At 53.0% G+C, this 12,012-nt stretch overlaps 1 protein-coding gene across 1 annotated transcript in view; it reads left to right on the top strand.

Annotated features, from left to right (window-relative positions):
* Window positions 1-12,012, top strand: part of SUMF1 (sulfatase modifying factor 1) — a 74,221-nt gene that overhangs the window by 55,169 nt on the left and 7,040 nt on the right. Inside the window, exon 8 of the mRNA XM_062200349.1 lies at window positions 11,060-11,119. Coding sequence (XP_062056333.1) covers window positions 11,060-11,119 — 60 coding nt within the window. The remainder of the gene's footprint in view (window positions 1-11,059; window positions 11,120-12,012) is intronic.

The following is a 12,012-nucleotide window of genomic DNA, read 5'->3' as shown; positions in this document are numbered from 1 at the left end:
GGTAGTTCTTTGAAAATAGTGGTGAAGGTACAGTGTGGCTTCTTGGTAAGCTAGCAGTATTCTCCCACGCTGGTTTACCAGTGGAGAGCTCAGAAGGCTCTGAGCGTAGAGAAGGTGAGATCCTTAGTAGACTCCGCACGTCGGTTTTCTCACGTTAAGGGCTGCCGAGAGCGTGGCAGGCCTGGCCTGCAGGGCGGGGCAGTTTTGTGGCTGTTCTGAGACATGGGTGTGGTGGCGTGTGCAGCAGGTCTTCCAGCAGCTGAGCTGTGTGTGCCCCGGGATGTCGCTGCCTCCCCTTCACCTGGGGGTCACCTGTTTACTGTCCTGCCGCTGCGTCCACGCGCCCTTTAGCATGAAGCCAGCTGCTCTGTTCTCTCAAACTAACCCACCTGGCACTGGCTGGAGCTGAATGCTCCTTTCTCTTGTGCGTTCCCTTATTAAGCTCTCTGAAGTTGAAGAAGCACCTGCATAACTGAAGGAGGAAAAAATCCCGCCATGCAGGATGCCGTTATTAGGAGGTGATGAGAAAGTCACTCCTTTGCTGGAGGAACCTGACGAGTTAGGTGTTTCTTCTGGGTTTGAATCGACTGCTTTTAGCACCTCCATGCTTCCTAGCCTTGTATTGAAAAGCCACAATTGATTTCTCCGTTCGTAGAGCCTGTACTTGCTAGGTGTCCCCAGTCTGGGGCCTGTGTTGGGGGGGTGTTGGAGTGCAGAGGCCCCTGAAAGAAGACTGTAGCCTTGATTTGACTTCTCAGCCAGAGCACAGGGCAAGTTCCCCGAGGGAGTTCAGCGGTTTGGGCTGGGAAAGGCGTGCGGTGGGGATGTGTGGGGAGTGTCCACCGGCTCCTGCTGTGCTGGTGCGCCAGGGACCTCACCAGGTCTCTCAGCCGAGGGCACACGGGTCCTGAGTGAGGGGACAGAGCCAGGCCTGGGCAGAGCTGGCTGTCCAGGCTCCCGGCCTGTGCAGTGGCTCCCTGGCACTGTCCGTCCTGGGCTTGTCCTGGGGTCCCTGCTGTTCTCTGGATGCTTTCTGCTGCGTCTGTCTTCAGGTTAAGGCTCTCTGTTTTGTGCTTTTCTGCTGGTGAATTGTGGAGGGGCTGCGCCCACCTTCTCACGTCCTCCCCACTCCTTTGCCGAGCGGGCCCTGCAGCTAGGAGCCAGCCCTAGGACGTTCGGTGCAGGGCGGTCATCTGCTGAGCGGACACCTCGCTGTTGACATTCCCAGCCTCAGACCCCACGGCGGGCTCCGTGTGGAGGCAGAGAACAGGGCAGAGGCCAGGCTGCCGGGGCGCGCCCCCTAGCGGAGAAGTGAGTGCCTGTGTGGCTTGTCCTGGGGTGTGAGTGTAGCATAGTTCATTGTTTCCGACACCAAGCCTGGGTTTTTTCTGCACCCCTTCCCTGGATCTGCAGCACCAGCCAGGTGTTCAACAACTCGGTTCAGCTCTGACACCGACTCCTGGCGTGGGCGCAGGCCGCACAGGTGGAGGGCTTGGTCCTGTGGGGCTGACTCAGTACAGACACCAGCCCTGCGAAGGTGCCCAGGCCGCCCACACTTGTGCCTGGCTGGCTGCAGATCCTGGGGTTCAGGCGGGATGGTGTGCTCGCAGAACTCGGGGAGACATGTTGATTAGCGATTTGCGTGAAGGCTGCAGGGCAGGACAAGCCCAGTGGGAAAGAGCCCCAGCCAGGGTGTGGAGCTGGGGCACCGGCCTGGATGCTCTCTGCATGGATGCTCTCTGTGGATGTAGCGCTTTTGTGCCGGGGTCATGACCTGAGCATGGTTGATTGGAGAACTGGTGATTGGCTTTAGTGTCCAGTGAGGGGTGGTATAGGTAGTGCAGCCCTCGAATCCTGGCTCCTGTCCTGTCTGCTTCTCCTTGGCCTGCAAGAGAAAGACCCTGCAGATTCTGAGGGGTTTAACAGCTCCGTGTGGGGAGGCTGGGACAGAGAGGCCACAGCTGGGGGACAGGGATGTGTGGGGAGAGGGGGGAGGACGCTCTTGCAGCCTACCTGGGGGACAGCCTTTGTGATGGAGTGAGCCCTACAGGGCTCTTGGGAGCAGCCAGGGCCAGGGCCAGGCGCAGGGTCAGACGCACCGGTGCGTGCTGCCTTCAGCAGTGCGACCACTGTAGTCGGGCTGCTGACTCGCCAAGCTCCGGTCCGGTGCAGGGTGTGGGACCTGTAGTGAGAAGTCAGTGTCGCACTCCTGATGGGCGCTTTGCCTCTGAGATGTGAGGTTTGCTTGGAAGTTTCTGCCAACTGTTCCAGTCCTACCCAGGAGGAAGTGAAACTGCCAAGTGGCTCCCGAAATGGAGCAGCTGCCCCCACCGTGTGAAGCTGAGAGACACAAACCTGGCGGTGGTGCCTGAGCCGGAGAAAGCACGCGGGCCTGCGGTGCGCACCCCAGTGCGGTCGTCCGAGATGCAGGCTCGCTGCTCTCTGTGTGTGTGTATTCCAGACTGGGGGAGCAGTGCCGCCTGCTGAGGGAAAGCCTGGGAAATGTACTGCTGAGAAGGTGCACGTCTTAGCCCACCAAAAAGCTGCTGGGCGTGGTGTTGGGGCCCGGCCCGCGAGGCAGCCACCTGGGAGGCCACATGCCATCTTGCAGCGCCGGTCCTTCCTGGCACCTCTGCTCATGCAACCTGGGAGGCACATGATGGCTCAAGTACTTGGTTCCGAAGGAGTTCTGGGCTCCTGGCTTTGGCCTGGCCCAGCCCTGGATGTTGTGTGCATTTGGGGAGTGAGCAAGTAACAGGAAACTCTCTCTCTCTCTCCCCCCCATCTGTCTCTTTCTGTCACTCTACTTTCAAGTGGATAAAATAAATAAACTTTTTTTTTTTAAAAGCTAATGGCTGTCTTTAAAAAAAAAAAAAAAAAGAGTATGAACTCCTGACCCTCATTTCTGTTCGGATTTTTGCCATTTTCTTGAGAGGAGCTTGTAAGGTACAGAAAGATTGTCCACCTCAAGTTGGAACAGTTGAATAGCTTATTAAGAAAGTCGAATACCTAGCCGGCGCCATGGCTCAACAGGCTAATCCTCCGCCTTGGGGCACCGGATTCTGTCCCGGTTGCCCCTCTTCCAGGCCAGCTCTCTGCTGTGGCCCGGGAGTGCAGTGGAGGATGGCCCAAGTGCTTGGGCCCTGCACCCCATGGGAGACCAGGAGAAGCACCTGGCTCCTGCCTGCGGATCAGCGCGGTGCGCTGGCTGCGGCGGCCATTGGAGGGTGAACCAACGGCAGAAGGAAGACCTTTCTCTCTGTCTCTCTCTCTCTCTCTCACTGTCCACTCTGCCTGTTAAAAAATTTAAAAGTCGAATACCTATGAGTGAGGTCACAGCGGAAGTGGCTGGTGGCTGAGGATGGGTCTGGAGCCGGGTTTGAGACCTGGCTCCCCTGCCCACTGGCTCGGAGACACCAGGCAGGGGCTGTTTGACTTGTCTGTCCTTTGTTCCCTGTTTGTGAAATGGGCTGACGGCCAGGTGTGCGGAGGTTCTTGGTTCACTCCTGAACCTGGCAGTTAGCAGCCTGCCCTCTCACTCCCCAAAATGTCCTTGTGGGGACAATAAATTGTGTGATTCTTGTACCAATAATAGAGCCCACTCGGGAAGTTTTGAAGACTGAACAGTAAAAAGCAGTGCTGAGTTACAACAGGTGCTCAGTGGATCTTTGCTACTGTTACTTGTTTGTTTGCCATTGGTAGTGCGCTTGCCGGGTTTGCTGTGTTACTATAGATGCAAGAGTTGTCAGCATGCTCCCTGGGCTGTGAAAGGGACCCATTTCGCTGGGAGGTGGGGAGCCACTGTGGCGTGAGCCAGTTGAACCAGCTGTGAGAATTCTCTGCCTTTTCACCCTAGCGTGGGTGAACGCGCAGTGTGGAGAAAATGACTGTTTTCATTCATTGCACCGCGGCGGGCATGCTGGCTTTGCGGAGGACATCTGTGGGAGCCGTTCATTTGCTTTGCCTGTGAAATGTGCTGTTCCTTCCCTTTTGCTCTCCAGTTTTTTCTTGACCTTTCTTTGGATTCACCTTCCTTTTCCTTGCTTTATGCAATAACTATAAAGCTAATTGGAGCCCTCTCGTTGGCTTTTCCTTGTCTTAGGAATAATGGAAATTGCCTGTAACCCAGAAATCTGTTTAAAGTCGCGCTTTCAGCAGCCCATTCTTCTAGTCCTCTGTCGTGTGGAAAGAGTGACTTGGGGCCTTGGCTTTGTTTTTCTTGTGTACACCTTTGTAGAGGAGCTGTGGATCTGGCTGACAGGCAGTCTGCTCTGGTGGAGGTCCGGTAAGCCTGCAGGGGCCGTGGTGTGGTGCACTCCTGGCCCTGGCCCTCACCCCCTGCCGGACCGGGACATTTACTTCATTCCTCTGGGTCTCACTGTTCTTGACACAGGCATGATGCTCCTCGCTGTCACCTGCCCTCCCTCCGCCCCTCCCCACCACCAAGATTTTAGGATATGAACACAAGCTGCAGAGTGGGGGAAAATATTTGCAAGCCATCTCTTAACTGCCATTCCTAAAATATATATTAAAAAAATGCCCAGCACTCCTCGGGAAAAGCCCAGCAGTCCGTTTAGAACAGGAAGAGACTTGAGAGTTCAGAGGACACGCAGGTGGCTTGTCAGCACACCAGAAGATGGTCACTGTCATTAGCCTTTGGTGCAGAAGCAGACCACACATGCATCAGAATGGCTCAAACGAACAATGCTGGCTGGCTAGGATGCGGAGAAAGGGGTCACCGACGTGTTGCATGGAGATGTAGCTTGCTACAGCCACTCTGAAAAGTTTGGCAGTTAATTGGTGTTTTTACTTTTTATTTGTTGAACTTGTTAATAGCCTTTGACTACAATGTAAATTAAAAATAGGTTATCTCAAAAAATACTAACGGAAACATTAAGTTGAAACAAAAAGCTGAACATACAGCCATTCTGTGAGCCCAGGCTGCACCTCCTTGGGAATGCACACTCACGTTCCTCCAGAAGCAACAGGTGCAAGGGTACTGCAGCCACTTTGTTCTTGGTGGGCAAGAGCTGCAGGCTCCTGAGACGTCCTTCGGGGGGTGAGTGTCTAACGGACCAGCACCTCTGTGTGGACTGTGCCTTGGTAGTGACAGGCAGCAGGCTGCTCTGTGCAGCAGGCCAGGTGACTCTTGAGAGGACTGCTGAGGGACAAAGGTCACGTCTGTATGATCGCAGTTAAACTGACATGCTGTTCTTGGAACAGCACAGTTACAGAAGAAGTAGAGCCCAGGCTGGTGTTGGCCGGGGGTTGGGGGTAGGAAGGACGTGGCTGTGACCGTGGAAAGACAACACGGGGGTCACCCGGGGGAGACGGTCTGCTTTGATGTCAGCTCCCACCAGGGAGACAGTGCTATGGTTTTGGAAGAGGTTGGTCCTGGGGGAATCTGGGTATGGGACATCTCTATTACTTGTTAGCATTTCCTGTGAATCTACAGTGATGTCATATAAAAGTTTAGTGTTTTTAATGGAAAGATAAAGTCATTCTAGATCAAGAAAGCCAGCGAATCTGTTAGTGGTTCTGCCATGATCTTGGAGACCCTGGGTTGTTTGCCCCTCCCGGAAGGGAGCGACGCTGGATGGTAGCATGGCTGCACAGTCTGGGCTGGCGAGCATAAGGCAGGGCAGCTAGGCACACATAGGGGATGCCTCCATGACTGCTTTTCTCCACTCTGAATTCCTTGGAAAAAACCCAAGATGACTTAAAGCAATAAGGGTATTACAGTTTTCACCTATCTAACTTTAATGTATCTAGCAGTAATACTCTGTTGGGTTGATTGGTCTTTGTCAAGACTACAAGGACCCAAGATCCTCTCTGCTCTTGAGCTGATGAGTTCACTGCTACTGGTTTTGTTTGTTTGTTTTTTTTTTTTTTTAGATTTGTTTATTTATTTGAAAGTCAGAGTTACACTGAGAGAGAAAGAGAGGCAGAGAGAGAGAGAAAGAGAGGTCTTCCATCTGCTGGTTCACTCCCCAACTGGCCGCAACTGCCGGAGTTGCGCCCATTTAAAGCCAAGACCCTCTTTCCGGGTCTCCCATGTGGGTGCAGGGGCCCAAGGACTTGGGCCATCCTCCACTACCCTCCCAGGTCACAGCAGAGAGCTGGATCGGAAGTGGAGCAGCTGAGACACGAACCGGCGCCCACATGGGATACCAGCACTGCAGGTGGTGGCTTTGCCCGCTATGCTACAGCGCCGGCCCCGACTGCTACTGTTTTGTGCATCTGGCAGAAGACCAAAACTCCTGTATGGGAGTCAGCCAATCTTACCATTCTCAGTGCAGCAGGGAACACAAGTTCAAGTTCACATTGCTTGCCTCTGTCCCTACACTCTGTGGGAACACGCAGTGGGTCTGGGCCACAGCTGACGAATCCTGAGCTGGGAAAGCCGCAGTCGCGTGAAGGGGTTTCTAGTACACGTGCCAGCCTGTGCCATTCTCAGCCTGCCCGGGAAACAGGTCTGGCCCCGGTCATCTGCCACGACTGTTGCTGGGTAGACATGCATGGGGACAGTGCAGGACAGAGGCTGTCACAGCACGCGGGGTTGCCTCTCCTACTCTCCCACGAGTGCTTTGAGTCTGGCGGCTGATGGGCCCCTTCTGCTGTCACCCTTTGCTGATTTGCTGTGCAAAACTTTCTCCTTACAACCCCTCGGTTATTTTAAGAATTTCCCCACGTTGTTTTGGTCATTGCATCGTCATAGTGTGACTTTAGTATTCTTCTGACCCCTGTATTTCCTGCAGTTTGGAGCTGAATCAGAGGTAGGGGACGTGAGAGTACAAAGGCACGTTTTGCCTGGCTCTTGGGGTAGTGATTGCTGATAAGATGGTATTATTTATAGTAAGACTGACCAGTAGTTAAGCAGGCCCTGCCGTCCCCCCATCTGTCACAGCATGTCACACAGTGACTAGCAGCCATTGGTACTCGGTGCCTTGATTTGGTGGTTTTTTTTTTTTTTTTTTTTGAGTTAAATATACAGTGGTGTTCTCAGGGATGTTATTTTTTCCTGCCGTAATTATGTGGAATTCTTCTTTGTGGCTCATTCCCTCATATCTAACTCTCCTATTTCCCTGAGTGTTTCTTGTATAAGAAAGTCAAATAAATGCAGGTGCTGGGGCCGGCGCTGTGGTGTAATGGGTTAGGCCGCCTCTTGTAGTGCCGGCATCCCATATGGGCGCCGGTTCGAGGCTCAGCTGCTCCACTTCCCATCCAGTTCTCTGCTGTGAGCTGGGAGGGCAGTGGAAGATGGCCCAACTTCTTGGGCCCCTGCACCCACATGGGAGACCCGGAAGAAGCTCCTGGCTCCTGGCTTCAGACTGGTGCAGCTCTGGTTGTTGTGGCCAATTGGGGAGTGAACCAGCAGATGGAAGACCTCTCTCTCTCTGCCTCTCCTTCTCTCTCTGTGTGTAACTCTTTCAAATAATTAAGTAAACATTAAAAAAAAATGCAGGTGCTGTTGTTTTCATACAAAAACATGCACATCCTCATTCTTGCGGTGGGTGCTTACGGTTCCAGCTGTGGATCTTACCCACAGCACGGTCAGTGACAGCACTTGTTGACTGCTGGGTGGTGGGGATTTGTCCTCTTCTTGGACCCTTCTGTGGCCACCTTGCCAGTACGCTGGAGTGAAGGAACGAACAGGAGTGTGTGTCCTTGTTGCTGGACCTGGGACACGTGCCCTCCCGCAGGCTCGCCCCTCGGCCTGCACGCCAGGCTGGCCCACGCGGGGTCTGGGTGTGTACCAGTGGTTGCTGAAGGCAGTGACAGAGCATTCACTCTGATGCGCTGCTCTTCTCTTCCACAAATAGAATGGAGGTGCCCTTGCCTGCTGGAGTGGTGCTGCAACCTCCCTAGCAAACTGCCCCAGTCTTGATGGCCCCAGTAGTGTGTAGACCAGGGGGCCAGCAGTCCCAGGAGCCGGCTGGGCTGAATCTCTGAGGGAGGTCTTTCCGCTCCTCTCCTCTCCCGGCTTCAGGGCCTCTGGGACTCCTTGGCTTTCCTTGGCACGTGGCTGTGGCCTCTCCCCCTCTCCAAAGGACGCCAGTCATTGGGTTGAGGACCTGCTGTCCTCAGATGCGTCCTAACCTTAATTATGAAAGTTACGAGTCTGCACAGCCCGTGTCTCCAAGTCAGGCTGCACCCTGGGGCTCTGAGTGAAGGGGGAGTTTGAGGGTGCCGTTCACCCCTCCTAGTGATCTTCCTGGTTTTCAGCAACGTGGCGACTTCGTGTTGTTTTCCAGCAGAGCTAGTTTGATTTGCGAGAGCTGGCCAGGCAGCCCCCCAGAGGAAGGACTGAGCTCACGCTGCCCTGTGTCAGGGTGGGAGGTGTCTGGGGAGTCTGGTGCCACGCTCAGGTGGCTCAGGTGCCACGCCTGCTGCTGGCCGGCCCAGGGCATCCCTTCCCATGGGCACATCAGCTCCTTCTCATTCTTAGATGTTCTTCTCAACAAAAGAATTCTTCTTTATGAGGTTTATTTTATTTATTTGAAAGTCAGAGTTACAGAGAGAGAGGGAGGGAGGGAGAGACAGAAGTAGTTCACTTCCCAAATGGCTGCAAAGGCCAGGCCTGAGCTAGCCTGAAGCCAGGAGCCAGGAGCTTCATCGGGGTTACCCATGTGGGTGGCAGGGGCTGAAGCACTTGGGCCGTCTTCCACTGCCTTCCCAGGTGCATTAGCAGGGAGCTGAGTTAGAAGTGGAGCAGCCAGGACTTGAACTGTCGCCCATTTGGGGTGCCAGCATTGCAGGTGGTGGCTTAAGCTGCTGTACCACAGTGCCGGCCCAAGAATTGAGTTTTGTTTGCTGGCAGATCCTGGGAGAGACTTTGCTGAGAATTTTAACTGTCACGTGGGCCATTGAGACGCAGCAGCTGGAGAACCTAGGAGAGGGTGGCTCTGACATGGAGCAGCTGCCCGGTCGTCGCTGCTCTTGATTCTGCTGCCGTGCCTTCCTGGTGAAGAGCTTACTCCGTGTGGGATCATAGACTCACGCAGCAGGCTCTCACGCCGCATCTTTAGATTCTCTGTGCCTTTTTATTGCACGTGTTGCTTTCGCCTGTTCCAGTTGACCCTTTACGGTTGGTGAGAATTAATGACGCAACATTAAGCATTTGAGGTCTTTTAATGGAAATGCCGGAGCCACGCGGAGGAAGGAAGGCAGCGGCGTTGCCTGTGACACCGTCTGAGCATCTGGAAGTGCTTTGAAGGAATGACGCGCTTCTGCCCACGCAGTTGGCATTTGAAAGGCAGTGTTAAGCCGTGCTCATGGAACACTTGGTTCTTTCAGCTTCTGCCATTTGGGCCAAGGCCCTGGCCAGGAGGTGACTGACAAGAAATGGGAAAACCAGGGTGTCTGTGTGTGGAGGGGCGGGGCTTGTCCAGGCTCCTCTTGTTTTCTGTAAACAAAGAGCAGACATCCGTGTGATGGGTTGTCTACGAGAATGAGAGAAGCACAGACTCCCGTCCCTCAGGCTGCCCTGGCGTGGCCCCAGTGTGGTGTGGCCTGGCGTGGCTCTGGCATGGAGGAGCTTCCTGGTATCCTCAGATGTCTGCGTGCAGCTTGCCTGATGTCGGGCTCTGGTTCTGGCAGCCTGAGCGTCAGCGTCTTGAGTTACAGCATCTTGCACATTTTCAGCCCTCCATAGAAACACAGTCGTACTTTTTGCCTTGCTGTGATCACAATGAGTGTCACCTTCCTGCTTTGTACAGTCCAGTTTTCTGTCCTTCTGGTCTCTGGAAGCAAGTGGAGTGCTGCAGAGCCTGGGGCCTGGACAGCTCAAGGGGATTTGGGATCCCATAGCAAGTTGTCAAACTGTACTCCCGAAGTCCTCTTCTGCCACTTGTGACCCATGTCCCTGGGATTGTGTGGGGAGCACAGGAGCCCATGCTTGCAGGGTGCTCCCAGCCAGGCCTGGTTCAGCGTAGGCGCTACAGAAATCTTTTGGTTAAAGGAGTTAGATAAGCCAGATTCCATCACTGTATTTATTTGTCAAAACTTATCCAAGCTGTGCATTAAACATCAATTAGCTCCTAGTGTTACATTGTGGGGTATTCTATTAGGTATTTTGTGAGCAAATAGGAGAAAGGTGCTCCAAGGCTCCAGCCATAAAGTGATGTCAGAGAAAGGGGAGGAGCCGGCACCGTGGCTCAGCAGGTTAAAGCCCTGGCCTGAAACGCCAGTATCCCATGTGGGTGCCAGTTCTAGTCCTGGCTGCTCCTCTTCTGATCTGGCTCTCTGCTATGGCCTGGGAAATCAGTAGAAGATGGCCCAAGTCTTTGGGCCTCTGCACCCGTGTGGGGGACCCGGAGGAAGCTCATGGCTCCTGGCTTCGGATTGGCGCAGCTCCAGCTGTTGCAGCCAGTTGGGGAATGAACTATCAGATGGAAGACCTCTCTGTCTCTACCTCTCTGTAACTCTGTCATTCAAATAAATAAAATAATAAATCTGTAAAAAAGTAAACAAGGAGGAATGCTGGGATGCACCTGATTTGATCAGTGTGTGTATATCCATGCTTTGTCGCCCATAAATACAGTCACTGTCAGCACAGAAAGGAAGCCATCAATGTAATGATTACTTTAAAAAAATGATTATTTTTTATTGTTTGTAAATTAAGTCCCCAATAAATCTTACCCCATTTTTTCTTTTTAAAGATAAAAGGAAAATCCATTCAATCAATCAGCAAAGAGTTTACTAACCCTACAAAAACCTGTAATGAGGCTGGGTGAGGGCAGTCACAGCGCAGGGTGAATTTGTAGGGGGTGCGGTGAGGCCAGAGGCGCTGCCAGGAGGAGGTGCTGTGGGGGCTGCACCTGGATTGCTTCCGGTGGTCTTAAGACTTCACCAAGGGAAGGGAGGGGGTGTGACGAGAAAGGGCAGGAGGGCATCTGGGGACCTGGACCGGTGGAGAGGTGTGAGGAGCCTGTTTGAGGTCCTGGGGCAGCAGTGGGTGTGGAGAGTTCAGAGCAGCAGAGGCGGCTGGCGAGGACCACGGTGTGAGGGGCAGCTGCGTTCCCTGGACTGACGGTGTTTTTTTCCTCTCCATCTGTAGAAAGGACCCCCTTCGGGGAAGGACCGGGTGAAGAAAGGTGGATCCTACATGTGCCATAAGGTCAGTGCCGTCCCTCCCCTCATGTGTTCCCAGAGGGTCCCCTTCACTTATGCTGAGGTCCACTGGTCACCTTCCAAACCAGAGAATGGTGGGCAGTCTGGGAACGGCTCATAGCACGGGCGCCGCGGCGGGCAAAGCAGAGGTTGTGCATGACCTGCAGCTGCGGACTTGTGTCCCTGTGAGACCAGGGTTGTCCCTTTTCCTCATGTAAGTTACTTCATCCGAGAGCCTTGTACCACTTTTGTGTTCATCTTGTTTCCTCTAGCCTTGTTAAGCTTACCTACAAAGCACCTCGAAAAATCTCATAGAAAAGTGGAATTACAAGATAATGTGCATTATCCCTGGATTTCTGGAAGCCTCCTCGTACTATCTCTAGTAATGTTTTTGTAGATTCTGTCACATTTTCTTCACGAGAAATCATATGATTTGTGAATATAGACAACTTCACTTCTTCTTTAATCGGAATGTGTTTTGTGATATTTTTCTTGCCGTGTGGCATTGGCTAGAAACTCCAGGATTCCTCGAGTAGGAGGGGCGCCTCGTACTTCATTCTTGATCTTAGGGGATAAACGTTCATCTGGTTTTTCATAGGTAGATTAGCTGTCACTTTTCCATAGATGCTTCTGTCAGCTTGAGGAAGCTCCTTCTGGTCCTAGTTTTTAAGAAGTTTTTTTTATCAGCAGCAGACATGGATTTTGTTAGAATTTTTCTCTGGATTGGTTGAGATGATGAAGAGGTTTTCTTTTTCAATTTGTTAGCATGGTGAGTTACACTGATTTATTTTCAAATATTGAACCATCCCTGCCTTTGTGCAGTGTGTGCCGCTTAGTCCTGGGGTAGTACCCCGTTTTGTGTAGTTTGAAATTGATCTGCTGAAATGCTGAGCGTTTTTG

This window comes from Lepus europaeus, chromosome 9, assembly GCF_033115175.1.
Source record: "Lepus europaeus isolate LE1 chromosome 9, mLepTim1.pri, whole genome shotgun sequence".
Lineage (NCBI taxonomy): Eukaryota > Metazoa > Chordata > Mammalia > Lagomorpha > Leporidae > Lepus > Lepus europaeus.
This window is presented reverse-complemented; position numbering and strand designations above follow the sequence as displayed.